Source organism: Macaca nemestrina, chromosome 20 (genome assembly GCF_043159975.1).
Source record: "Macaca nemestrina isolate mMacNem1 chromosome 20, mMacNem.hap1, whole genome shotgun sequence".
Classification (NCBI taxonomy): Eukaryota; Metazoa; Chordata; class Mammalia; order Primates; family Cercopithecidae; genus Macaca; species Macaca nemestrina.
Window position 1 is genome coordinate 2391298 of NC_092144.1, and position 26902 is coordinate 2418199.

General features: G+C 49.3%; 1 protein-coding gene and 1 pseudogene across 5 annotated transcripts; one reads left to right on the forward strand and one right to left on the reverse strand.

The window, feature by feature from the left end:
* The first annotated feature begins 126 nt into the window (after nt 1-126).
* LOC105485713 (zinc finger protein 556) lies at nt 127-26902 on the forward strand. 5 transcript variants are annotated; one of them, XM_071087198.1, is made up of 5 exons: nt 127-770; nt 11229-11351; nt 20485-20611; nt 23673-23856; nt 25656-26881. In XM_071087198.1, the coding sequence occupies exons 3-5, from the start codon at nt 20578-20580 to the stop codon at nt 26710-26712; spliced, it is 1275 nt and encodes a 424-aa protein (XP_070943299.1). In that variant the 5' UTR covers nt 127-770; nt 11229-11351; nt 20485-20577; the 3' UTR covers nt 26713-26881. The 5 variants fall into 5 exon arrangements, with proteins under 5 accessions (XP_070943299.1, XP_070943298.1, XP_070943297.1 ...); XM_071087195.1 differs by lacking the exons at nt 127-770; nt 11229-11351 and adding exons at nt 17728-17980; nt 18408-18528; XM_071087197.1 differs by lacking the exon at nt 127-770 and having other exon boundaries at nt 10731-11351.
* On the reverse strand, nt 21857-23008 carry LOC139360266 (large ribosomal subunit protein eL33-like; annotated as a pseudogene).

Consider the following 26902-nt stretch of genomic DNA (forward strand, 5'->3'; position numbering starts at 1 on the left):
CTCCTCTTGCCCTATTCAGCTTCCGGTGTGGTGGGTCCCGGATGTTGAGTGTCTGTGGCGGGTAGACAGCCCGAGCTTCAGAGGCCTCCGTCTTGTAATGGCGGATGTACTTGAGGGGACGCGGATGTACTTGAGGGGACGCGACAGACGGGGAAGGACCCTGATGGTCCGAGGTAACTTTCACAGCAAGTAGAAGGCACTGCTGTGAATATGGTGGCATCAGAGGTGACTGCAAAAAAGGGCAGCCGAGCGAGGAAGAGATACCAGTGATGTCCTAACTGAGCTCCCTGGGTCTGGTAGTGAGGAGCGCTTTCTTAGAATTTGAGCGGCGTCAGGGGCTACAACGTCATGACTCTTGTCCTGTGGTGGACTCAGGCTCCCTGTTCTCAGGTTCTTATGTAGACAGTGAGGGCTCAGGAAGGCTCCCACCACCATCACCATCACTCCACCAAAACGGCTGAAGGACCTTCCTTTAGGGTTGGGGGGATCTCCTCCTTCCACAAGGGATGGCTGTGAAGACAACTCATTCTCTGACTTTCAGATGGATGTGGCCCTCTGATGAGATGTGTGCACACCTCACCGAATGCATATGTCTGTTGAGCCTGGACATTAAGTATTTACTGATGTTCTTCTGTGTAACAGGTGATGTCCTAGGTGCTGCAGTGAACAGAAGAGACCAAATATCCTTGTTCCCTTGAAGCTAATGTAGGGGCCAATAAAAACAAAACAAAACAAGGGATGCAAGTCAAGTGCACTTTGTATGCACAGTGGTAAGAAGAAAAACAAAGATGGGGATGAAGGGTGCAGAGGGCCTGTACTGTGTGTCTGTTACTACCTCTGGGACTCTATCTCTTGAGTGTGCTTGGGTATGTCCACCTGTTTTTCCTAGTGACAAAGTCTGGGTGATTCTGTGGGGACATATATTGGTGTGTCTGGGAGGTCCCATGTGTCTCAGTAGTGGTCCTTGTTTTCAGGAAGGAGTGTCTGTGAATGTCCATGTGTCTCACTGCACGGTTGTGATTTTTCTGTGTCTGTGTTTTCCAGTCTTTGTGTGATGAAATACAAAGGCCTAGCAGGCTTAGAGTTATTAATGAATTGTACTTAAGCATTTAGAGGCATATATTTATTGTACTATTAAATTCTTCCAATATATAGTAAAAAAAAAAAAAAAAAAAAAAAAAGCTTCACAGTTTTTTTAGTAAGGTTGAGTGAATTTTTTTCAGGGAGTGGGAGACAGAGTCTCGATCCATTGCCCAGGCTACAGTGCAATGGTGCAGTCTCAGCTCACTGCAACCTCTGTCTCCCGTGTTCAAGCAATTCTTGTGTCTTAGCCTCCCAAGTAGCTGGGATTACAGGTGTGTGCCACCACGCCCAGCTAATTTTTTGTATTTTTAGTAGAGATGGAGTTTCACTGTGTTGGCCAGGCTGGTCTCAAACTCCTGATTTCAAGTGATCCTCCACCCACCTCAGCCTCCCAAAGTGCTGGTATTACAGGCATGAGCCACTGCGCCCAGCCTCAAGTTGATTTTTTAAAGTTTGGCATTCATTGTTTATTTAAAAAACAACAATTGGGCAGGGATCAGAGGCTCACACCTGTAATTCCAGCACTTTGAAATGTCGAGGCAGCTGGATTCCTTGAGCTCAGAAGTTCAAGACCAGGCTGGGCAACTTGGAGATACTGCATCTCTGCAAAATATATGAAAATTAGCCAGGTGTGGTGAGGCTCACCTGTAGTCCCAGCTAATCAGGAGACTGAAGCTGGAGGATAGCTTGGACCCAGGAGGTCGAGGCTGCAATAAGCCGTGATCGTGCCACTGCACTCCAACCTGGAAATAAGAGCAAGACCCTATCTTAAGCAATCAAAAAAATCCTATCTGAAGCAGACAAAAACAGTCATATTTTATATTAAAATATATATGAAATGAGTAGAATTATTAACAGGAACCCTGTTTTCTAAATGGTGACCCTTTAAACACTGATTCTTATGGAAGTGGCCAGTACTTTTTGTAAATCATAAAACATGTTTTCTTCAATTTGGTGTGTAAATAAATATCAGAGTTTGCACTTCCATTGGTTCTTAAATAGGAGAATATTTTCAGAAATGGAAGCGTATAAAATGCATCAGGAGTTTTGACCCAATTCCCTAGTGATTGATGGAGGCCAGCCAATCCTCAGTTGCACCTCAGAACCTGCCATTAAATTTAAAATAGAAGATCAGAAACTAAACTTCTAAATTGACAGTGGTCCGACTTTCTCTACCAGCTTCTCAGAGGACTCATCTCTACTGTCACTTTTAATTCTATTCAAGCTGTCAGAGCCTTTAGGCAACCTGTTTCATTACCCACGTCTCAGGCCACACCAATATCCTTAGTTTTGATTAACACTCATTATAGCTTTCTAGTTTCTGAAGCCTCATCGGTAAACTTTCTAGGTAGAGATTTGCTACATAAATTGAATGCCATCTTACAATGTAATGGGAAAGGTGTTTTTATCCCCTTGACCTCAGACCAAACCTCACACTTTCTGTTTTCCCTGATTGAGACGCGTCCTCTGAAGAGGATGCAACCTCAAGTGATATTCCAATTACTTCCAGTTACTGACATTCCAATTAGTCTCTGGGCCTCATATGCAAATGAAGTTGCATTGCTACAGAGCACAGAGACTGTGCACATTGCCTGGAAAAGGAATAAGCCTTTTCAACCAATAGCTCAATGCCCTCTTGTGTCAATATGCAGAACAAGGAACTGAATCTATACTAGACTCTGTTACAGCAGAGTGCCCATTAACTTTACCTTCTCCCACTATTAACACCCTAGTCTTGCCAGTAAAAATAAGAAGGGAAGTTTGATTTTGATAAGAACCAAATTGGCCGGGCGCGGTGGCTCAAGCCTGTAATCCCAGCACTTTGGGAGGCCGAGACGGGCGGATCACGAGGTCAGGAGATCGAGACCATCCTGGCGAACACGGTGAAACCCCGTCTCTACTAAAAAAATACAAAAAACTAGCCGGGCGAGGTGGCGGGCGCCTGTAGTCCCAGCTACACAGGAGGCTGAGGCAGGAGAATGGCGTAAACCCGGGAGGCGGAGCTTGCAGTGAGCTGAGATCCGGCCACTGCACTCCAGCCCCGGCGACAGAGCGAGACTCCGTCTCAAAAAATAAAAAATAAAAAAAGAACCAAATTTACCAATTTTACAAATTCTAATAGCCACAATTCTTGTAGTGCCTCACCACTCTACAGTTCCCATTACAACCACTATTTGTACCCCGGTTCCTGCTTATGCAGGCTGGTTTGCTTGAATGGAGCTCTGCTCCGCTGTCTTTTCCATTCTTTTGCACGCTGATTCACAGTTCCTCTGTGCAGTTCTCTTTCGAGGACAGTGGGCATGGCCTGCATACCTCAGGAATATTGTTGCTCCCCCATCAATATTTTCCCAAGTCCTTAAGGCTTGCTCAGACTTGTAACTTTTATCCAAGGCTCTACTCTTGTTCAGTATACTGATAATCTCTTTGTACCCAAGCTAAGCAAGGTGGTCTTATGGATTTCCTCGTTCTCCTAGAGGCACGAACTGAATTAGGTCATAAAGCCTCGCAATCTAAATTTCAGTGGGTGCAGAAAGTTACTACTTAGGATGTGAGATATCTCAGGGCACCCAAAGCTCAGCCAGAATGCCTTGAATCAATTTTTTTTTTTTTTTTTTTTTTTTTGAGAAGGAGTCTTGCTCTGTCGCCCAGGATGGAGTGCAGTGACCGAATCTCAGCTCACTGCAAGCTCCGCCTCCCGGGTTCACGCCATTCTCCTGCCTCAGCCTCCCGAGTAGCTGGGACTATAGGTGCCCACCACTTCGCCCAGCTAGTTTTTTTTTTTTTTTTTTTTTTTTTTGAGACGGAGTCTCGCTCTGTCACCCAGGCTGGAGTGCAGTGGCCGGATCTCAGCTCACTGCAAGCTCCGCCTCCCGGGTTCACGCCATTCTCCTGCCTCAGCCTCCCGAGTAGCTGGGACTACAGGCGCCCGCCACCTCGCCCGGCTAGTTTTTTGTATTTTTTAGTAGAGACGGAGTTTCACTGGGTTAGCCAGGATGGTCTCGATCTCCTGACCTCATGATCCGCCTGTCTCGGCCTCCCAAAGTGCTGGGGTTACAGGCTTGAGCCACCGCGCCCGGCCCCAGCTAGTTTTTTTTGTATTTTTTAGTAGAGACGGGGTTTCACCATGTTAACCAGGATAGTGTCCATCTCCTGACCTCATGATCCGCCCGTCTCAGCCTCCCAAAGTGCTGGGATTACCGGCTTGAGCCACTGCGCCCGGCACCTTGAATCAATTTTATCCATTGCTGTCCCCAGAATAAAAGCAGGTATGGGCCAGGTGCAGGGGCTTATGCCTGTAATCCCAGCACTTTGGGAGGCCAAGATGGGTGGATCACGAGGTCATGAGATCGAGACCATCCTAGCTAACACAGTGAGACCCTGTCTCCACTAAAAATACAAAAAATTAGCTGGGCGTGGGGGCAGTCACCTGTAGTCCCAGCTACTCGGGAGACAGAGGCAGGAGAATTGCTTGAACCCAGGAGGCAGAGGTTGCAGTGAGCCAAGATCATGCCGTTGCACTCCAGCCTGGGCAACAGAGTGAGACTCTGTCTTAAACAAACAAACAAAACAGACATGTATAATTCTAGGAACAGCTGGCTATCTTCACTGAGAATTCCTAATTATGCTGCCTTTGCTAAACCTCTGTATGCCGTCTTTTCAGATCTGCCTCAGAGCCTATTATCTGCCCCTCAGAGACATCGACCTTCTTTGTTTTTTTTTGTTTTTTGTTTTTTTTTTTTGAGACGGAGTCTTGCTCTCTCACCCAGGCTGGAGTGCAGTGATGCAATCTCGGCTCACTGCAAGCTCCGCCTCCCGGGTTCACGCCATTCTCCTGCCTCAGCCTCCGGAGTAGCTAGGACTACAGGTCCCGCCACCGCGCCCGGCTAGTTTTTTGTATTTTTAGTAGAGATGGCGTTTCACCGTGTTAGCCAGGATGGTCTCGATCTCCTGACCTCGTGATCCGCCCGTCTCGGCCTCCCAAAGTGCTGGGATTACAGGCTTGAGCCACCGCGCCCGGCCATATTGTCCCCTTAATGCGGTATTGTGATATATTAATTGCATAGTATTTTATTGTAAAATATAACGTATTCAGGCCGGGCATGGTGGCTCACGCCTGTAATCCCAGCACTTTGGGAGGCCGAGGTGGGCGGATCACGAGGTCAGGAGATCGAGACCATCCTGGCTAACACAGTGAAACCCTGTCTCTACTAAAAATACAAAAAAAAAATTAGCCGGGCGAGGTGGCGGGCGCCTGTAGTCCCAGCTACTTGGGAGACTGAGACAGGAGAATGGCGTGAACCCGTGAGGCAGAGCTTGCAGTGAGCCAAGATCGTGCCACTGCACTCTAGCCTGGATGACAGAGCAAGACTCCGTTTCAAAAAATATATATATATATGTGTGTGTATATTTATATGTATGTAGCTATATAGTTTATATATATCTGTGTACATATGTGTATATATGTATATATATGTGTACATATGTGTGTGTATACATATATACAGTTCACTTATTTTTTTATGCAGATGGTATATTGCAAGTACTACTGTTTATCATGAACTACCTTTCCAGTTATAAAGATTAGCATAACGGTGAGATGGTAGTTCATTCACTTTTGTTGCCAACATAAAAAGTGCTCCCTTGTGAGAATATGCCATTGTCATGTTTTTTGTTTTTGTTTGTTGAGACAGAGTCTCACTCTGTTGCCCAGGCTGGAGTGCAGTGGCACAACCTCGGCTCACCACAACCTCCGCCTCCCAGGTTCCAGCGATTCTCCTGAGTAGCTGGGATGACAGGCATGTGCCACCACACCCAGCTAATTTTTGTATTTTTAGTAGAGACGGGGTTTGACCATGCTGCCCAGGCTGGTCTTGAACTCCTGACCTGAGGTGATCCACCCGCCTCAGCCTCCCAAAGTGCTGGGATTACAGGCATGGGTCACTGCTCCCAGCCCCCAGAAGCATTTTTTAATTTTTAATTTTTTTTTTGAGACGGAGTCTTGCTCTGTTGCCCAAACTGGAGTACAGTGGCCGGATCTCGGCTCACTGCAAGCTCCGCATCCCGGGTTCATGCCATTCTCCTGCCTCAGCCTCCCGAGTAGCTGGGACTACAGGCGCCGCCACCTCGCCCGGCTAGTTTTATGTATTTTTTTAGTAGAGACGGGGTTTCACCGGGTTAGCCAGGATGGTCTTGATCTTGTGACCTTGTGATCTGCCCGTTTCGGCCTCCCAAAGTGCTGGGATTACAGGCTTGAGCCACCGCGCCCGGTCAGCATTTTTTATGTGTGCCCTTCTGTTTGGTGGTTGGCCTTTGAATGGTAGTACCAGCCCCCACCCACCCAAATGGGTCTGGATTTCATGCCACACCCACCAAAAGGACAGAAAAAATCCCTAGGCAAGAGTATTGTGTGGAGATCTGGGGAGGTGGGAGCTGGTCCAGGTGGCTTGAAGGAAGCTGAAACAGTGCATTGGTGAGTTTGGCCTCTGTAGCGGCTCAAGGCTGGGGCGGGGGTTTTGTGAGGCTTGACCTTCTCACCTGCTGGAACCACAGGGTGAGTGGTACCCATGGATCTTCTTTTTTTTTTTTTTTTTTTGACACGGAGTCTCGCTCTGTCGCCCAGGCTGGAGTGCAGTGGCGCGATCTCGGCTCACTGCAAGCTCCGCCTCCCGGGTTCACGCCATTCTCCTGCCTCAGCCTCCCGAGTAGCTGGGGCTACAGGCGCCCACAACCGCGCCCGGCTAATTTTTTGTATTTTTAGTAGAGACGGGGTTTCACCGTGGTCTCGATCTCCTGACCTTGTGATCCGCCCGCCTCGGCCTCCCAAAGTGCTGGGATTACAGGCGTGAGCCACCGCGCCCGGCCACATGGACATTCTTATCCAGTTGCATGATGAGTGGGCAGGGAAAGGGCTGTAGGTCTGTCAGTGGTCAAACATCAAAAATCAAAGTAGCCTCTTGACTACATTTCACCCCCTCCCCCGCCCCGGAATTTGCTCAGTGACTGAAATTCACCATGTGTCATGTACTTGAATTTTAATTTGGCCAAGTACAAATTTTAAAAGCCATTTGCCCAAGCAACATAGTATAATTTGAAAAGCAGGTCTTGGCCGGGCGCGGTGGCTCAAGCCTGTAATCCCAGCACTTTGGGAGGCCGAGGCGGGTGGATGACGAGGTCAGGAGATCGAGACCATCCTGGCTAACATGATGAAACCCCGTCTCTATTAAAAATACAAAAAACTAGCCGGGCGTGGTGGCGGGCGCCTGTAGTCCCAGCTACTCGGAGGCTGAGGCGGGAGAATGGCGTGAACCCGGGAGGTGGAGCTTGCAGTGAGCCAATATCGCGCCACTGCACTCCAGCCTGGGCGACAGAGCGAGACTCCGTCTCAAAAAAAAAAAAAAAAAAAAAAAAGAAAAGGAGGTCTTAGCCAGGCACAGTGGCTCACACCTGTAACCCCAGCACTTTGGGAGACTGAGGCGGGCAGATCACCTGAGGTCAGGAGTTCGAGACCAGCCTGGCCAATATGGTGAAACACCGTCTCTACTAAAAATACAAAAATTACCCAGGCGTGGTCGTGGGCGCCTGTAATCCCAGCTACTTGGGAGGCTGAGGCAGGAGAATCACTTGAACTCAGGAGGCGGGGGTTGCAGTGAGCCAAGATCGCACCACTGCACTCCAGCCTGGGGGACAGAGTGAGACTGTCTCAAAAGATAAAATAGGCAGGGTACAGTGGCTCACGCCTGTAATCCTAGCACTTTGGGAGGCCAAGGCAGTTGGAAACGAGGTCAGGAGATCAAGACCATCCTGGCTAACATGGTGAAACCCCGTCTCTACTGAAAAATACAAAAATTAGCCAGGCGTGGCCGGGCATGGTGGCGGGCGCCTGTAGTCCCAGCTACTTGGGAGGCTGAGGCAGGAGAATGGTGTGAACCTGGGAGGCGGAGGCTGCAATGAGCTAAGATCATGCCACTGCATTCCAGCCTGGGCAACAGAGCAAGAGACTCCATCTCAAAAAAAAAAAAAAAAAAAAAATTAGCTGGGCATGTTGGCGCACGCCTGTAATCCCAGGTACTTGGGAGGCTTAGGCAGGCGAATCACTTGAACCCGGGAAGCAGAGGTTACAGTGAGCCGAGATTGTGTCACTGCACTCTAGCCTGGGTGACAAAGCAAGACTCCATGTCAAATAATCATAATAATAAAATAATAATAAAATAAAAAATAAAAAGTGGGTCTTGAAAGAGTATTCAGCTGGGCGCGGTGGCTCAAGCCTGTAATCCCAGCACTTTGGGAGGCCGAGACGGGCGGATCACGAGGTCAGGAGATCGAGACCATCCTGGCTGACACGGTGAAACCCCGTCTCTACTAAAAAATACGAAAACTTAGCCGGGCGAGGTGGCGGGCGCCTGTAGTCCCAGCTACTCGGGAGGCTGAGGCAGGAGAATGGCGTAAACCCGGGAGGTGGAGCTTGCAGTGAGCTGAGATCCGGCCACTGCACTCCAGCCTGGGTGACAGAGCGAGACTCCGTCTCAAAAAAAAAAAAAAAAAAAGAGTATTCAGATGCGGTTGTCTCGGGGCGTTGGAGTTCCATGGCATCTTTTCAAATATTTCAGTAACGTTTTAGACCATTGTCTTATTTATTGTTGTTGGGGGAAAGGCTTATGGGGTGCCTGTGTAAACCAGCCATAAAAATATGGGACAATAAGTTGTGGAAAGCCACAAGAGGCCTCTGAGGAGGAAAGCCTTCTTATGGCCATTATGTTCCCATGCTCAGAGCGAGACCCGCTCTCTTGTCCATAAACACTGTGTTCAAGGAGAAAGACACTCCTTTGAAGCACTGGAATGTGAACAGACGTGCAGGCTCCTAGTTAAGCTGCTCCCACTAGCTACTCTCCGAAGGACAGCACAAAGGAGATTAATTAATTAATTTTTTTTTTTTTTTGAGACGGAGTCTTGCTCTGTCGCCCAGGCTGGAGTGCAGTGGCCGGATCTCAGCTCACTGCAAGCTCCGCCTCCCGGGTTCACGCCATTCTCCTGCCTCAGCCTCCCGAGTAGCTGGGACTACAGGCGCCCGCCACCTCGCCCGGCTAGTTTTTTGTATTTTTTAGTAGAGACGGGGTTTCACCGTGTTAGGCAGGATGGTCTTGATCTTCTGACCTCGTGATCCACCCGTCTCGGCCTCCCAAAGTGCTGGGATTACAGGCTTGAGCCACCGCGCCCGGCCAAAGGAGATTAATTTAAACCACCACTGCTATAGATTACGCATGTGACGCACTGCCTCCCTTTCACCATTTCGCCCTGAACGTCTGCTTCTTAGATCTAAGTGACTGCACTCAATAAATAGTGAGGAGACCAGAACTTGGTGCCTTTTGCAGCCTCCATTGTGCAATTGGCCCCCTGGCCCCCACTCTTTGTGACCTCTTAACCTGTCTCTTCTCATTCCTTCATCACCACTGGACTTTGGGTACCCTACGGGTGATGTTGAGGCTGGTCTCCAACAATTATTTATTTATTTATTTTTTTTTTTTTTTTTGAGACGGAGTCTCGTGCTGTCACCCAGGCTGGAGTGCAGTGGCCGGATCTCAGCTCACTGCAAGCTCCGCCTCCCGGGTTCACGCCATTCTCCTGCCTCAGCCTCCCGAGTAGCTGGGACTACAGGCGTCTGCCACCTCGCCCGGCTAGTTTTTTGTATTTTTTAGTAGAGACGGGGTTTCACCGTGTTAGCCAGGATGGTCTCGATCTCCTGACCTCGTGATCCGCCCGTCTCGGCCTCCCAAAGTGCTGGGATTACAGGCTTGAGCCACCGCGCCCGGCCCTCCAACAATTATTTATGCAACCCTTCCAGTACCCACGTACAGCGTACAGCCAGCAGCCCCTTTAAGGGAACATAACTCTCCCTGGCTGGCCAATAAATAGTCCTGAGCCAAGCAGTCATCAGCTGTTGCATCTGCCAGGGAGTGTTATCCTTCACGGAAAGCATCTAAAGCATTAGCTATCCGCCGCGTGTGGTGACAGTGTGCTGAATGTTTTCCGATGGCTTCCTGGTTTGAGTTGACAGGACGACATCATGTGTGCCAAAGGCAGTGCCTGTCATGGCCCGAAAAGTATGTGCAATGAGCAGAAAATTAGCACACTTGTGTCAAGAGGAGGTTTGGGAGTGGGTGTGAGATGGAGCAGGGACTCCCTCCTTGGGACCTGTGGGTCTCCCAAGCATAGAACTAAAGAACAATCTTGTGTTTCTTCAATGTAAATTTCAGTCACCTACTTGGCCTCAAGAAGTAAATAAGCAACTCGATAAGCAAGAAGGTAACAGTAGCCTAAAACAATAGCCAAGGAAGCTAGAATCATGGGATGTTTCGTTCTCCTATAGAAACTAAAGATGGTTAGGCATGGTGACTCACACGTGTAGGCCCAGCACTTTGGGAGGCTGAGGCAGGAGGATCGCTTGAGGCTGGGAGTTTGAGACCAGCCTGGGCGACATGGCAAAACCCTGTCTCTACAAAAAAAAAAAAAAAGAAGAAGAAAATTAGCCTGGCATGGCAGTGTGTATCTGTAATCTCAGCTACCTGGTAAGCTGATGTGGGAGATCTCTTGAGCCCAGGAAGTGGAGGTTGCAGTGAGCTGTGATCACACCACTGCACTCCAGCCTGGGAGACAGAGCAAGACCCCTTCTCAAAAAAAGAAAACTAAAGATAATTTTTTTTTTTTTTTTTTTTTGAGACGAAGTCTCGCTCTGTCACCCAGGCTGGAGTGTAGTGGTGCAATCTCTGCTCACTGCAAGCTCCGCCTCCCGAGTTCACGCCATTCTCCTGCTTCAGCCTCCCGAGTAGCTGGGACTACAGGTACCGCCACCACGCCCAGTTAATTTTTTTGTATTTTTAGTAGAGACGGGGTTCCACCATGTTAGCCAGATGGTCTCGATTTCCTGACCTCGTGATCTGCCCGCCTCAGCTTCCCAAAGTGCTGGGATTACAGGCGGAGCCACCGCGCCCAGCCAGATAACATCTTAATATATGTCTCTGAGGTGTTTTTCAGAAACCCCAACCCCCACCAAACAAATTATCCCACGAGTAGACCACAAGTGGACAAGATAAGGGGGAACTGGGGATTGACCTCTGACCTCCACTTTCTACTCCAAATTTCTTCCTGAGGGTACTGGAGTTGGTCACACCCATGAGCCGGAGCTAATATTCGTTTCTACTGACGCTGCGTTATTAACAAAGCTTCTCTTCACCAACTGCAAATTGGAAAATCTTTGACTCTACCTATGACCGGTAAGCCCCCCACTTCAAGATATACCAGGCTTTTAGGTCAAAACCAATGTGCAACTTTTATATATTAAGTTACCTTTTTGCCTATGACTTCTGCTCTTCTAACATTTACCCCTGCCTTTAACAACCCTTACCTGTGAGCCACCAAGGGTGCTGGGACTTAAGCATGAGCTGCCTGATCCTCCTTGCTGGACACCTCGCAAATACACACTTCCCTTTCTACCACAGCAAACCTCGGTGCAGATATCTGGCCTTACGTTGCTGGGTGAATGGACTCCAGTTCAGTTCTCAAACAGGTGCCCAAGAGGAAATACTGACCCCTCCCCCAGGTCACACAGACGACAGATGATGTTCAAAAGAAGGCCCAAGAAGGGACATAAGAGTCACGGCCGGTAGAGAACTATCTCAGTTAACAAAACCCCAGGGGAGTGACCATTTTGAAATAAGCATCTGGGCCGGGCGCGGTGGCTCACGCCTGTAATCCCAGTACTTTGGGAGGCCGAGGTGAGCAGATCACAAGGTCAGGAGATTGAGACCATCCTGGCTAACACAGTGAAACCCCATCTCTATTAAAAAATATATATACAAAAAATTATCTGGGCGTGGTGGCGGGCGCCCGTAGTCCCAGCTACTCAGGAGGCTGAGGCAGGAGAATCGCTTGAACTTGGGAGGCAGAGGTGGCAGTGAGCCGAGATCGCGCCACTGCACTCCAGCCTGGGCAACAGAGCGAGACTCCATCTCAGAAAAAGAAAAAAAGAAAAGAAAAAGAAAGAAGCATGTGTTAATGTGTTGTGGGTTGTACTCTAAGGTGCCAATAAGTCTGATGATCAGGACAAAGTAAGGGGCCCTGAAGGCTGGGGTTGAGCCTAAGTAAAGCTGTACGCAGTGGAGAACACCCATTTAGAAGACCATGTGTGGTCTGTAGTGTCAACAAGATTTGTTTGAGCCATCAGTTCCACGAGGCCTCTAGCCCCAGAGTATAAGAAAGCAGAAAGTTTCTTTCTTTTTTTTTTTTTGAGACGGAGTCTCGCTCTGTCGCCCAGGCTGGAGTGCAGTGGCCGGATCTCAGCTCACTGCAAGCTCCGCCTCTCGGGTTCACGCCATTCTCCGGCCTCAGCCTCCCAAGTAGCTGGGACTACAGGCGCCCGCCACCTCGCCCGGCTAATTTTTTGTATTTCTTAGTAGAGACCGTGTTAGCCAGGATGGTCTCGATCTCCTGACCTCGTGATCCACCCGTCTCGGCCTCCCAAAGTGCTGGGATTACAGGCTTGAGCCACCGCGCCCGGCCCAGAAAGTTTCTTTGAATGCCTTATTCAAGAGCCCAGTGTTGGCCGGGTGCGGTGGCTCACGCCTGTCATCCCAGCACTTTGGGAGGCCGAGGCGGGTGAATCATGAGGTCAAGAGATCGAGACCATCCTGACCAATATGGTGAAACCCCGTCTCTACTAAAAACACAAAAATTAGCCGGGTGTGGTGGCAGGTGGCTGTAGTCCCAGCTACTGGGGATGCTGAGGCAGGAGAATCACTTGAACCCGGGTGGTAGAGGGTGCAGTGAGGTGAGATTGTGCCACTGCACTCCAGCCTGGTGACAGAGTGAGACTCCATCTCAAAATAAATAAATAAATAAAAGAGCCCAGTGTTGTGTTGGAACAGGAGTTAAAACAAATTAAAGAATGTATAAGCAGAAACTCAGTTGCAAGGAAGAAAACCCAATTCCTGGCCGGGCGCAGTGGCTCACGCCTGTAATCCCAGCACTTTGGGAGGCCGAGGCAGGTGGATCATGAGGTCAGGAGATTGAGACCATCCTGGCTAAAACAGTGAAACCCCGTCTCTACTAAAAATACAAAAAATTAGTCAGGCGTGGTGGCGGGCACCTGTGGTCCCAGCTACTCAGGAGGCTGAGGCAGGAGAATGGCCATGAACCCAGGAGGCAGAGCTTGCAGTGAGCCAAGATCGTGCCACTGCACTCCAGCCTGGGCGACAGAGCAAGACTCCGTCTCAAAAAAAACAAAAAACAAAAACCAAAATGAAAACCCAATTCCCCCTGAGAAAAAGAAAGAGCTGGAGTCCTTTAAAAATTAACTGCCTGTTTTTCTGTGGCTGGTGAGCCTTATCTCTCCTCCTTTCCCAGGCATTGTGAAGACCCTGTTTCCCTAGCTGAGTAGCTGCAATGTCATTAGACAGATAAACTCAAGTTGTAAAACATGTTTTTCCTTGAAAAGTAAGAAATGATGTAATGCATGTCTCAGTTAATTGAATAACTGTCTTTGTTTCTCGCTTTTGTAATATCCTTCCCCCTGCACAAATCTCTCCCCGCCCCACAAAATGCTTAAAAGGTAACTTAACTCTTTGTTGAGGGCTCAGTCATTTGCATGTTACTCTGACTGGGTCGGGGCACCTAAATAGTAAATATCCTCCTGAACACATCGGTCTCTCTGATTCCTTATCGATCCCGCTACAGTGTAGTTTGAGAAAAGAACTGAGCACCTTGGTCACTGTCAGTAATGTCTCTAACCCCAAGGGTAGGGTGTGTCTTGGTGAAACCCTGTATTGTGGCCCAGCAGGAGAATGTCTGGTGGGATTGGTAAGGAACATGCTCATTTAAGTGGCTACCATGATCAAAGTATAGGGAATAGCCTCTGCAAAGATGAGCAGTGGGCGGGGACCCTATAAAATCTGTTTGCTCTCGGCCCTACGAACAGGCTTCCAGGGATTATGCCCCCTTGTTTACATGTCGTTTGCCTCTAGAATATTCAAGCCATTTCATCTACCTGCACATTAAGCACTCAGCTCTGAAGTTGGAGTTTTGATAGGTACTGAGATATTCGTGACCTGGATTTTTACTTGGGAACTGTGAGGCAAAATATCCCCAGAGTGCTTTACCTCAAAATATTGACCTAGGATAAAGAGTTGTTGCCACAGTGTTTTGTTTTTGTTTTTGTTTGTTTGTTTGTTTTTGAGACAGAGTTTCGCTCTTGTTGCCTAGGCTGGAGTGCAGTGGGGCAATCTCAGCTCACTGCAACCTCCACCTCCCAGGTTCAAGTGATTCTTCCGCGTCAGCCTCTGGAGTAGCTGGGATTACAGGTGTGCACCACCATGCCCAGCTAATTTTTTTGTATTTTTAGTAGAGACGTGGTTTCATCATGTTTCCAGACTGGTCTCAAACACCTGACGTTAGTTGACCTGCCTGCCTCGGCCTCCCAAAGTGCTGGGATTCCAGGCGTGAGCCACCACGCCTGGCCAGCTAGACCATTGCTAATGGCTCAAGAGTTCAGTTCTAGCAGTTGTGCTGACTCTAGTTAGGGAAGGTAAACTCTTCCTTGGTCACTCACTTGACCCCATGGGCCTTCCCAGGGTCTACTGGTCAGCAGAGAGACGAGACCTCCTCCAGCATCATGGAATCTGGCAACAGACTGAGGACAGAAGAAGCTGCTTTTTTCTTTTTCTTTTCTTTCTTTTTTTCTTTTTTCTTTTTTCTTTTTTTTTTTTTTTTGAGACAGAGTTTGTTTTGTTTTGTTTTGTTTTGTTTTGCTTTGAGACAGAGTCTTGCTCTGTCGCCCAGGCTGGAGTGCAGTGGCGCAATCTCAGCTCACTGCAAGTTCTACCTCCCGGGTTCCCGCCATTCTCCTGCCTCAGCCTCCCCAGTAGCTGGAACTACAGGCGCCGCCACCACGCCTGGCTAATTTTTTGTATTTTTAGTAGAGACGGGGTTTCACCGTGTTAGCCAGGATGGTCTTGATCTCCTGACCTCGTGATCCGCCCACCTCGGCCTCCCAAAGTGCTAGGATTACAGGCATGAGCCACCCTGCCCGGCCGAAGCTGCTTTGTTCTACAGGTGGATAACCGAAGGGCCCAGGTTTGCCTCTAAGTCAGCACCATTTTCATTTCAGGAAGGAGACCACTGTGGGTGGGGGATGCTGCCTGCAGGACCCAAGACCTGAGAACTGACCAATCAGGCAGCTGGGGTGGGGCCTAGAGAACTGACCAATCAGGGGAGCGTAGATGGAGCATGGAGAACTGTCAATCAGGGGGGTTGGGGCAGAGCCTGGAGACCTGTCCAATCAAAGGAGCTGAGGCAGGGCCTGGAAACCTGACCAATTAGGAAAGCCGGGGTGGGGCCTGAAGAACTGTCCAGTCAGCAGAGCTCAGGGCTAGCAAGCTGACCAACTAGAAGAGCAGGGGCAGAGTCTAACGAACTGTCCAATCAGGGGATTTGGGATGTGACTGGTGAACTCTCCACTCAGACGTGAGCAGAGAAGAGAACCGTCCAATCAGCCCCAGGGGCGGGGCATTGCCGCCCTCCCTGCTGAGCACTCCCGGCCTGCCCTGAGTGACCACGGGTGTTCCCGTTGTGCTCACCGGTACCCGCTGCGAGGCGCAGGGAGCTCGGTGAAGAGCTCAGGTCTTGGGTCCTGCAGGACATGGTGAGTGCAGGGCAGGAGCCGAGCCTGAGCCGGAGTCCTGGGAGGGGAGGGTTGGAAGCGGCCAGAACACGCTGAAACTCCCAGGGGAGCCGCCTGGGAGCCCCATGGAGCCTCTGTCCCCGTGTCACCCCAGGGTCCTGCGGGGACTCCCCTGCCCAAGTCTTCATTCCCTGCAAAGTCGTAGTTGTCAGGACGCTGGGATGGAGGGAAAAGAAAAGACGGAGATGACTCCTGCCCTGGGGGGGGTCTCACATAGTTAACTGGAAGAAAAACTAACCCAAAGTCCAAAAACAAAAACAAACAAACAAACAAAAAAACAAAAAACCCACCCCACCGACGCGGTGCAACAACCCCCAAAGCAGAATGCGCTTTGGATGCAAACTTTGGGCCCAGGCCCACGTCCCTGGGAGGGGCGAGGGGTGGACAGGTGGTGCGGGCGCTCCTGACCCCAAAGGCCTGCAGGCCGGACTCCAGGCCAGCCGCCCCTGCCTGGGCCTCTCTCCTTCTAAAGATGGATTTGGTTACTTGAGCCTGAGATTTTTTTCAGTCCATGGAACATACAGTAAAGAAGAGAGTTTGAAAGATAAAATATTTCCAAGGAGGTGAATTTCAGAAAAAAAATAAAGTTCTCGTCTTACATTCCATTTGTTAAAAATTCTTCCGTGCCTTTCTTTTTTTTTTTTCCCCTGTTCCTTTTTTGCACGTATGGTTAAGTTTCTCACATCTGTTGTTTCTTTTCGGTGATGACAAATGGGATTCCGGGGCTTAGCCCTTGACGGGGCTCCCGGGAAAAAGAATCGCAGAGAAAGAGAGAAAATCTCTCTCTTATTATGACACCCTCCGAAATGAATACATTCCTATAAGAAAAAATGGTGTTTAATTTGGTGAATTACAAAAACTTGCTAAAATATCAGTTATTCTCTTTTTCCAGGGTAGGGAATTTGTAACAGATAATAATTCTGTTATTTTATTTTATTTTTTTAAATTTTTTTTGAGACGGAGTCTCGCTCTGTCGCCCAGGCTGGAGCGCAGTGGCCAGATCTCAGCTCACTGCAAGCTCCGCCTCCCGGGTTCACGCCATTCTCCTGCCTCAGCCTCCCGAGTAGCTGGGACTACAGGCGCCCGCCACCTCGCCCGGCTAGTTTTTTGTATTTTTTTTTAGTAGAGACGGGGTTTCACCGTGTTAGCCAGGATGGTCTCGATCTCCTGACCTCGTGATCCACCCGTCTCGGCCTCCCAAAGTGCTGGGATTACAGGCTTGAGCCACCGCGCCCGGCCTGTTCTTTTATTTTTTATTTTTTTGAGACAGAGTCATGCTCTGTCGCCCAGGCTGGAGTGCAGTGTCACGATCTCGGCTCACTGCAACCTCCACCTCCCGGGTTCAAGGGATTCTCCTGCCTCGACCACCCAAGTAGCTGGGGTTACAGGCATGCATGGCCACACCCAGCTAAGTTGTGTATTTTTAGTAGAGACGGGGGTTCCACCATGTTGGTCAGGCTGGGCTCGAACTCCTAACCTCAGGTGATCCGCCTGCCTCAGCCTCCCAAAATGCCGGGATTATAGGTGACAGCCGCCATGCCCAGCCCCTTTAATCGCTCTTTTGTATTCACTCATAAGGATATGTTGTTAGTGTTTGTTAGTTCCACTGTTTGCTAGTGACTGGGCGTTTTCAAATTTTTTCCATTATGACCAGGGCCACTAAAGACATTATTATATGTGTATCCACTTGAATGTCTTGTTCTCATCTGCTTTGCAGCACACCCTCATCCTCTTCCCCAAAAGCCTGATCCAAAATAATAAAAATTAGCCTGCCTCCCTGAGCTCTGCTGATTGGACAGTTCTTCAGGCCCCACCCCAGCTTTCCTAATTGGTCAGGTTCCCAGGCCCTGCCTCAGCTCCCTTGATTGGCCAGGTCTCCAGGCTCTGCCCCAACCCCCCTGATTGACAGTTCTCCATGCTCCATCTACGCTCCCCTGATTGGTCAGTTCTCTAGGCCCCACCCCAGCTGCCTGATTGGTCAGTTCTCAGGTCACATATAACCTTCTACAACTCAGTTGCTGGTGACTCCATGATGCCAGTTTTCCTGAGGGAAATAATCAGTCTTCCTCGATTCTCCCTGTTCTGTCTTGCCCCAGCTTGAGCCCATCAGGAAATTGTGTATCTCCTCTTAGGCTGGTCCTGCACGCGACTGCACTGTGACCACCCAAGGTGACACGCCTGCTTCTCACCTCGTGCTGCTTTCGCCTCCTAGCAGGTGTCCTGGTGTCTGCATCTGCCCCCTATGATCTAGTCTCAGCTGTCACATGAGATCACTGCTCTGTGCAAAGGCCTGGAGTCATTCAGAGCCAAAGCCAAAGTCCTTCCTGTGGCTGATGAGTTCCCCACAAAGTGATGTGCCTCACTTCCCATCACTCGACACCCTTTGGCTGTCATGTCCCCATCCCCCTCTGCCCCGTCACACAGGCTCTGGCTGTACCTGAAAGAGCCAAGGGCCCACTCCTTCCTTAGGGCCTAACCTCTGGCTGTTTCTCCCACACAGAACAATTTTCTCCTTTCTGTATTTTTTCATTGTATACTACATTTGCCATGATTAAAGTGGATCACTTCTGAAAGCTTCTGTTGTTTCTAATTTCAGGGAGCAGATGGCATTTTACTATTTTGGACTAGGCCCCCATACCTGTAATCCCAGCACTTTGGGAGGCCGAGGCAGATGGATCAGTTGAGGTCAGGAGTTCAAGACCAGCCTGACCGACATGGTAAAACCCTGAGTCTGCTAAAAATAAAAATAAGGCCAGGCGCGGTGGCTCACGCCTGTAATCCCAGCACTTTGGGAGGCCGAGACGGGCGGATCACGAGGTCAGGAGATCGAGACCATCCTGGCTAACACAGTGAAACCCTGTCTCTACTAAAAATACAAAAAATTAGCCGGGTGCAGTGGCGGGCACCTGTAGTCCCAGCTACAGGGGAGGCTGAGGCAGGAGAATGGCGTGAACCCAGGAGGCGGAGCTTGCAGTGAGCCGAGATCGTGCCACTGCACTCCAGCCTGGGCGACAGAGCGAGACTCTGTCTCAAAAATAAATATATAAATAAAATTTAAATAAATAAATAAAAATAAAAATTAGCCAGGTGTGGTGGCACACACCTGTAATCCCAGTTAGTTGGGAAGCTGAGGTGGGAGGATGGCTTGAGCCCAGGAGTTCATGGCTGCAGTGAGCTCTCATTGTGCCATTGCATTCCAGCCTGTGTAGCAGAGTGAGACCTTGTCTCTAAAAAATTTTCTGGCTGGTTGCAGTGGCTCATGCCTATAATCTCAGCACTTTGGGAGGCCAAAGCAGGCAGATCGCCTGAGGTCAGGAGTTTGAGACCAGCCCTGGCCAACATGGTGAAACCTCAGCTCTACTAAAAATATAAAAATTAGCTGGGCGTGGTGGCACACACCTGTAATCCCAGCTACTCGGGAGGCTGAGGCAGGAGAATCACTTGAACACTGGAGGCGGAGGTTGCAGTGAGCCCAGATCGCACCATTGCACTCCAGCCTAGGTGACAGAGTGAGACTCTATTTCAAAAAAAAATTTTTTTTTTCTAAAGACTATGACACAGGGTAAGGAATATATGACACACGGAGGTTGCAGTGAGCCGAGATCACGCCACTGCACTCCAACCTGGGCACCAGAGCAAGATGCTGTCTCAAGAAAAAAATATATATATATGATATACACACATGTACAGTTAAATGTTATTCAGTCATAATAAAGAAGGAAATCCTGCCATTGTTGGCAGCATGGATGAACCTGGAGCACATGTGAGACAAGCCAGGCATAGAAAGATGAATACCAGATGATCTTACTTACCTGGAGACTCGAAAAGAGCCAGATTCCTAGAGGAAGAGAGTAGAAGAGTGGCTGCCTGGGGCTGAGGGGCAGGGGAAGTGGGGAGACATGTTGGTCAAAGGGAATCAACTTTCCGTTGTAAGATGAATAAATTCTCTACGTCCAGTGTACAACATGGTGACTGTATTTAAGGATACTGTACTGTATACTTGAAATGTACTAAAAGACCAGGCACAGTGGCTCACGCCTGTAATCCCACCACTTTGGGAGACCAAGACGGTTGGATCACTTGAGGTCAGAAGTTCGAGAGCAGCCTGGCCAACATGGTGAAACCCCGTCTCTACTAAAAATAAAAAAATTAGCCAGGCGTGGTGGTGTGCACCTGTAATCCCAGCTACTCAGGAGACTGAGGCAGGAGAATCGCTCGAATCCAGGAGGCAGAGTTTGCAGTGAGCCGAGATCGCCCTACTGCACTCCAGCCTGGGGCGACAGAGCAAGACTCCGTCTCAAAAAAAAAAAAAAAAAAAAGAAAGAAAGAAATGTACTAAGAGTGTAAATCTTACTTGTTCTTCCCATCAAATTTTTTAAAAAGGTAACTGGTGACAGATGTGTTAATTAACTTCATGGCAATCATTTCCCAGTATATATGTGCATCAAATTGTCATCTACACCTTAAATGTGTACCAGTTTTATTTGTCAAAGACAAAAAAAACCTATGACACAGGAAGTGATAACAGACAGAGGGGAAGAAGCCTGAGGACTGAGTCTTAAGTCGATATTGGGAGACTGCGGGATCTTGTGTGAGTGTCCTATGAATGGAGTTCAGCTCCCCAGTGCTGTGAGTTCCACCATCCTCACGTACACGTATGTGGTTTGTTTTAGGACACGGTGGTCTTTGAAGACGTGGTTGTGGGGTTCACCCTGGAGGAGTGGGCCTTGCTGAATCCTGCTCAGAGAAACCTCTACAGAGAAGTGATGCTGGAGACGTTCAAGCACCTGGCCTCAGTAGGTAAGGATGGCATTATTTCTGCACTTGGTTATTAGATAATACATGTTTTGTCTGGTTGCAGTGGCTCATGCCTGTATTCCCAGTGCTTTGGGGAGGCTAAGGCAGGAGGATCACTTGAGGCTAGGAGTTGGCAACCAGCCTGGGCAACATAGTGAGACCCTGTCTCTACAAAAAAATAAAAAATGAGCCCGGCGTGGTAGCATGCTCTTATAGTCCTAGCTATTTGGGAGGCTGAGGCAGGAGAATCACTTGAGCCCAGGAGTCCAAGGCTACAGTGACCCGTGATCACACCACTGTACTCCAGCCAGGGTGACAAATTGAGACCCTGTTTTAAAGAGAAAAGAAAAAAGAGCCGGGAACAGTGGCTCACACCTGTCATCCCAGTGCTTTGGGAGGCCAGGGTGGATGGATTGCCTGAGCTCAGGAGTTTGAGACCAGCCTGGGCAGCACAGTGCAATGCAGTCTCTACTGAAATACAAAAAATTAGCTAGGCGTGGCTGCGTGCGCCTGTAGTCCCAGCTACTCTGGAGGCTGAGGCAGGAGAATCGCTCTAATCCGGGAGGCAGAGGTTGCAGTGAGCTGAGATGGCACCACTGCACTCCAGCCTGGGCGACAGAGTGAGACTCCATCTCCAAAAAGAAAAAGAAAAAGAATAAATATTTCTTGCTCATTAAGCCTATTCTAAGATTTATAATGTAGAAAGAGAATACATTGGTTAATGAGACAGTTATAATCATTGATGTCCTGGACCTAAAATTCAGTAGCTTCTCTGTGATAATAAAAATCTATTAATCTGTACTTTTCTTTCTGTCTTGTTGAAAAGACCTAGGGTCGGCCAGGCACAGTGGCTCACGCCTGTAATCCCAGCACATCAGGAGGCCGAGGCGGGCTGATCACGAGGTCAGGAGATCGAGACCAGCCTGGCTAACATAGTGAAACCCCGTCTCTACTAAAAATACAAAAAATTAGCCGGGCGTGGTGGCGGGTGCCTGTAGTCCCAGCTACTCGGGAGGCTGAGGCAGAATGGCGTGAACCTGGGAGGCAGAGCTTGCAGTGAGCCGAGATCGTGCCACTGTACTGCAGCCTGGGCGACAGAGCAAGACTCCATCTCAAAAAAAATAAAAGAAAAAGAAAAAAAAAAAGACTTAGGGTCCTTTTGTGTTACCAGTGCGGGTATATATTGGTGGCACGGAGACGTTAATTATTTGAAACATTGTGATGATTTTTCTGTGCATTTAAAATTATCTACCATTTTGACTGCTTGTACTTTTTCTTTTTTTTTTTCTCGTTAGTTGAAATCCTTGAGGGGGACAGCATCACAGGGATTCTGTGTCCAATGGCCTTAGCAGGAAGACTGCCTCAGAATTTGGCATGAATTATGCCACTGTTTCTGTGGGCCTGAATGACCTTTCCCCAGATGCTTCTGGTGTGGTTTGGTTTGGTTTGCCACCAGGAGTCACCGTGTTTTTTTTTTTTGTTTTTTTTTTTTTTTTTTGAGACAGAGTCTCGCTCTGTCGCCCAGGCTGGAGTGCAGTGGCCGGATCTCAGCTCCAAGCTCCGCCTCCCGGGTTCACGCCATTCTCCTGCCTCAGCCTCCCGAGCAGCTGGGACTACAGGCGCCCGCCGCCTCGCCTGGCTAATTTTTTGCATTTTTAGTAGAGACGGGGTTTCACAGTGTTCGCCAGGATGGTCTCGATCTCCTGACCTTGTGATCCGCCCGCCTCGGCCTCCCAAAGTGCTGGGATTACAGGCGTGAGCCACCGCGCCCGGCCATGTTTTTTGCTTTGTATACATAAGCATGTCTCTTACCCAAATAGAATTCAGTTTCATCTTGGGCATAAACACCTTCAATTATTATTATTATTATTATTATTTTTTTTTTTTTGTCGAGACCGAGTCTCACTCTGTCGCCCAGGCTGGAGTGCAGTGGCACGATCTCGGCTCCCTGCAAGCTCCACCTCCCGGGTTCATGCAATTCTCCTGCCTCAGCCTCCCGAGTAGCTGGGAGTACAGGCGCCCGCCACGATGCCTAGCTAATTTTTTGTGTTTTTAGTAGAGACGGGGTTTCACCGTGTTAGCCAGGCTGGTCTCCATCCCCTGATCTCGTGATCCGCCCGCCTCGGCCTCCCAAAGTGCTGGGATTACAGGCGTGAGCCACCGCGCCCGGCCAAACACCTTCAATTTTAAGAACAGCTGTGTGCTCTCTTTGGTTCTGGAGACCCTGCTTACAGGCAGCCAAAATGGCCTTGGACCACCACCTTCCAGACGCATTTTCTTTTGGAAGTCACTTTCCCTGCAGGCCTCCCCAGGCTCCAAGATGGCAGAAAGAGAGCCTGTAATCCCAGCACTTTGGGAGGCCGAGACGGGCGGATCACGAGGCCAGGAGATCGAGACCATCCTGGCTAACACAATGAAACCCCGTCTCCACTAAAAATACAAAAAAAAATTAGCCGGGCGTGGTGGCGGCGCCTGTAGTCCCAGCTACTCGGGAGGCTGAGGCAGGAGAATGGCGGGAACCCGGGAGGCGGAGCTTGCAGTGAGCCGAGATCGCGCCACTGCACTCCAAGCCTGGGCGACAGAGCGAGACTCCGCCTCAAAAAAAAAAAAAAAAAAAAAAAAAGAAAGAGAGCTCTTGTACTTCTTCATAATGAAGTCAGGCCAGGCACGGTGGCTCACACCTGTAATCCCAGCACTTTGGGAGGCCAAGGCAGGCGAATCACAAGGTCAGGAGATCGAGACCAGCCTGGCCAATATGGTGAAACCTCGTCTGTACTAAAAATACAAAAAATTAGCTGGGTGTAGTGGCGGGCACCTGTAATCCCAGCTACCCGGGAGGCTGAGGCAGGAGAATGGCTTGAACCCAGGAGATGGAGGTTGCAGTGAGCCGAGATCGTGCCATTGCACTCCATTCCGGGTGACAGAGTGAGACTCTGTCTCACAAATAAATAAATAAATAAGTAAATAAAATAGCATAATGAAGTCATGAAACAATTAAACACCTGAATGACTTCTTTCTTTGCAGATGCCTTCCTCCTCATATTTGTTCACTTTTTTGTTTCAGATAATGAGGCTCAACCTAAAACCAATGGGTCCATTTCTCAGCAGGATACTTCTGGAGAAAAATTATCCCTTAAACAGAAAATAGAAAAGTTCACAAGAAAGCATACGTGGGCCTCCCTTTTAGGAAAAAATTGGGAAGAACATAGTGTGAAAGACAAGCACAACACCAAGGAGAGACGTTCGAGGTGAGTAGCACTGAGAAGAAAAAGGCAGGGCCGGGCGTGGTGGCTCACGCCTGTAATCCGAGCACTTTGGGAGGCCGAGGTGGGTGGATCACGAGGTCAGGAGATCAAGACCATCCTGGCTAACACGGTGAAACCCCATCTCTACTAAAAACTACAAAAAAACTAACCAGGCGAGGTGGAGGGCGCCTGTAGTCCCAGCTACTTGGGAGGCTGAGGCAGGAGAATGGCGTGAACCTGGGAGGCAGAGGTTGCAGGGAGCTGAGATCCGGCCATTGCACTCCAGCCTGGGCGACAGAGCGAGACTCCGTCTCAAAAAAAAAAAAAAGGCCGGGCGCGGTGGCTCAAGCCTGTAATCCCAGCACTTTGGGAGGCCGAGGCGGGTGGGTCACGAGGTCAGGAGATCGAGACCATCCTGGCTAACATGGTGAAACCCCGTCTCTACTAAAAAATACAAAAAACTAGCCGGGCGAGGTGGTGGGCGCCTGTAGTCCCAGTTACTCGGGAGGCTGAGGCAGGAGAATGGCGTGAACCCAAGAGGAGGAGCTTGCCAAGAGGAGGAGATCCGGCCACTGCACTCCAGCCTGGGTGACAGAGCAAGGCTCCGTCTCAAAAAAAAAAAAAAACACAACAACAACAACAAGAAAAAGGCAGTATCGCCGGGTGCAGTGGCTCACGCCTGTAATCCCAGTACTTTGGGAGGCCGAGGCAGGCGGATCACCTGAGGTGAGGGGTTTGTGACTAGCCTGACCAATATGGTGAAACCTCGTCTCTACTAAAAATACAAAAATGGGTGTGGTGGCAGGTGCCTGTAATCCCAGCTGCTCAGGAGGCTGAGACAGGAGAATTGCTTGAATCCAGGAGGCGGAGGTTGCAGTGAGCCAAGAGCGTGCCACTGCACTCCAGCCTGGGCTGGGCAACAGAGTGAAAAAAAAAAAAAAAGATAATTCTGTTAGAAACAATTCTGGGAGAACCCCATATATTACTATTGTTTTTGTAGTGGGCTGTGGTTGAACTTTCTACCAGAGTATTTCGTTTATTCCAGTTTGAAATAATTTCAACAATAGAGGAAACTTATACCCTTGTACAGAAAATGGCAAAAATGTTATCCTAATGTTCATTAATATATATTAAGAAATAATTGGCCGGGCACGGTGGCTCAAGCCTGTAATCCCAGCACTTTGGGAGGCCGAGACGGGAGGATCACGAGGTCAGGAGATCGAGACCATCCTGGCTAACACGGTGAAACCCCGTCTCTACTAAAAAATACAAAAAACTAGCCAGGCGAGGCGGCGGGTGCCTGTAGTCCCAGCTACACGGGAGGCTGAGGCAGGAGAATGGCGTAAACCCGGGAGGCGGAGCTTGCAGTGAGCTGAGATCCGGCCACTGCACTCCAGCCCGGGCGACAGAGCAAGACTCTGTCTCAAAAAAAAAAAAAAAAAAAAAAGAAATAATTGACTGGGCACAGTGGCTCACGCCTGTAATCCCAGCGCTTTGGGAGGCCAAGGCAGGTGGCTCACCTGAGGACAGGAGTTCGAGACCAGCCTGACCAATATGGAGAAAACCTGTCTCTACTAAAAATACAAAATTAGCCGGGAGTGGTGGCGCATGCCTGTAATCCCAGCTACTCAGGAGGCTGAGGCAGGAGAATCACTTGAATCCGAGAGGCGCAGGTTGCAGTGAGCCAAGATCGTGCCATTGCACTCCAGCCTGGGCAACAAGAGCAAAACTCTGCCTCAAGGGAAAAAATAAAATAAATTATGGAAGGCATAAACCATTAATAATGTGCTGCCCATTTTTAGCAGAAATCCAAGGGTGGAGAGACCATGTAAAAGCGGTAAAGGTAATAAGCGTGGAGAAACCTTCAGAAAGACTCGAAACTGTAATCGTCATCTGCGCAAGAATCATCGTACCGGTGTGAGACGGTATGAATGCAGTCAGTGTGGAAAACTCTTCACCCATTCTTCATCCCTGATGAGGCACAAGAGAGCTCACTCTGGACAAAAATTATACACATGTAAGGCATGTGGGAAAGCCTTCAGTCGCCCTTCCTACCTACAGATGCATGAGAAAACCCACAGTGGAGAGAAGCCCTATGCCTGTCAATCTTGCGGGAAGACGTTTCTTCGTTCTCACTCTCTCGCCGAACACGTGAGGACTCACACTGGAGAGAAGCCCTATGAATGTGGGCAGTGTGGGAGAGGTTTCAGTTGTCCCAAATCCTTTCGGGCACACGTGATGATGCACACTGGAGGGAAGCCGTATGAGTGCAAGCACTGTGGGAAAGGCTTCAGGTGTCAGAAATCCTTTCGAGTCCATACGATCATGCACGCCGGAGCGAAACCCTACGAGTGCAAGCAGTGTGGGAAAGCCTACTGCTGGGCAACATCCTTTCAGCGACACGTGAGAATTCACAACGGAGAGAAACCCTATAAGTGTGAAACATGCGGGAAAGCATTTGGTTGGCCCTCCTCCTTACACAAACACGCAAGAACGCACGCTAAAAAGAAGCCCGTGAGGAGGGGCAGCGTGGGAAAGCCTTCAGCGAGGCCTCACCCCTCCACAAATGTCGAATTGCAAACTAGAGAGAAAGTCTATAAATGTGGAAAATGTGGGAAAACGTATGGTTGGTCCTCATCTTTACACAAACATGAGAGAAAGCACACGGGAGAGAAACCTGTCAGTGCAGCCAGTGTGGGAAAACCTTCTGGTGGGCTTTGCTCTTCCAAAAATGCAGGAATGCAGATTGGAGAGAAGCCCAGTAAGTGCGAAAAATGTGGGAAAGCTTTCAGTTGTCCCAAAGCCTTTCAAGGTCATGTGAGAAGTCACGCAGGAAGGAAACCCTATGCATCTAAGTAATGGGGGAAAACCTGTGCAAATTAACTCATATATCATGGTTCAGAAAATTCACAGCAGGAGGGCCAGGCACGGTGGCTCATGCCTGTAATCCCAGCACTTTGGGAGGCCGAGGCAGGTGGATCATGAGGTCAGGAGATCGAGACCATCCTGGCTACAGTGAAACTCCATCTCTACTAAAAAAAAAAAAAAA